Source organism: Dama dama, chromosome 16, assembly GCF_033118175.1.
Source record: "Dama dama isolate Ldn47 chromosome 16, ASM3311817v1, whole genome shotgun sequence".
In the NCBI taxonomy this organism is placed as follows: Eukaryota; Metazoa; Chordata; class Mammalia; order Artiodactyla; family Cervidae; genus Dama; species Dama dama.
Window position 1 is genome coordinate 26,258,346 of NC_083696.1, and position 1,460 is coordinate 26,259,805.

Genomic DNA, 1,460 nt, shown 5'->3' on the forward strand with positions numbered 1-1,460 from the left:
TGATCAGCTGTGGGTGCATGAAAAGCCTCCTGGGCCAAGAGAGTTGATGATGGTAAATTTTCCCAACACGGACACCCTGACATGAATGCTGGGGACAGGCATCCCAGGTAGAATGCTGGACTCGGGTTTGCTGCAGGAGCCAGACTCCGAAGCCTGAGAAAGGGGTCTACTAGGGGAGGAGTACTAGGGTTACTAAAACCAAGAATGTCTCGTCCCAGAAAGGTCAGGTAATTGTCTTCTGACCCATCAATACTTAACATTAATGAAGAGTTGCAGAAGAGTCAGTCTTTCCAAGATGTATTCTTCTGACATCATTAGCCAAAGCCTCTCCCAGTCTATTGAGCTGGTGACGTCCAGGAAGAGCCCGGAGCCTGAAGGTGAGATCTAGGGCCGCAGATTGTTCTGGGAGGCTGGCACAGAAGATGATTTGCACAGTGATGTCACCACTAAACCACTGCTCAAGTCCAGTCCCCGGCCTTCTTTTTCTGCTCGGTAGTCCAGAAACATTTCTTTAAAAGCCAGAAAATCCGTAAATGTGAGTAGCATGTCAAAAATGTCACCGGCCACTTCATCTTTATGGTGCTGTAAAGTTGTAGTGAAAGCCGCCATGTTAAATCCAGGAATTCGCTCCAACAGCTGTTCTTCTATATACTTTTCTACCAAAGAAATATATTCATTAAAAATAGGTGTGTAGGTAAGCTTATTCTCTTCCGTGTCTTCAAACTCCTGGTAGTACTTGTCCATGAAATTCCTCTGTAATAACTGGAACTCATCATCCATGATAATGTCCTCTAAATATCCAACCACAGCATCAAATTCTGCATCAGAGGCAGAAGAGAAGGACAGCGCGAAGCTCTCTTCCTCTAGGGCGTCCATCGCCGCCGCCGCCGCCGCATCCACCGCGCGTCAGAGAGCGGACCCGTTGGCCTTCTACCCTTGCCTGCGGCCCGGGCGCAGCCTCTGCTCTGCACCGCAGAGCTCCAACCGGCATCCGGGAGGCCTCGCCGCCGAGGCCGCGGCCGGCTCACGGCCCAGGCGGGTAGCGCCTGCGTGCGACGCCCCGGCCTCAGGCTCCCCGGCTGCGGCCACACGCCGTCCGAGCCTCCCAGCCCTGCCAGGCCTAGCTAAACTCACCACTACCGCCGCTGGGTCCGGCGTCAGTTACCTATGTGGCATATTATACTGACTGATTTTCTTACATTGAACCAGCCTTGCATTCCTGAGACTATTGATATTTAAACAATATTGAGCTTTCTGATTAATGGACATGCTTTATCTCTTCATTTGATTTCTCTCACTAATATTTTGTAGTTTATAATATATAGATTTTGCATAAATATTGTTAAATATTTATTTGACATTTTTGGTGGTATTGAAAAGAACAGTTTCTAATTTTCAAAACTGTTCATTGTCTATATGTCAAAATACAATTAATTTTTGTATGTTAACTTTGTGTCTCA

At 47.7% G+C, this 1,460-nt stretch overlaps 1 protein-coding gene across 1 annotated transcript; it reads right to left on the minus strand.

Moving 5' to 3' along the window:
• Positions 1-281: 281 nt before the first annotated feature.
• LOC133071173 (ADP-ribosylation factor-like protein 2-binding protein) lies at positions 282-1,122 on the minus strand. The gene has a single exon (XM_061163598.1). It carries the CDS (start codon positions 874-876, stop codon positions 385-387), a length of 492 nt encoding a protein of 163 aa, XP_061019581.1. The 5' UTR covers positions 877-1,122; the 3' UTR covers positions 282-384.
• Positions 1,123-1,460: the final 338 nt, after the last annotated feature.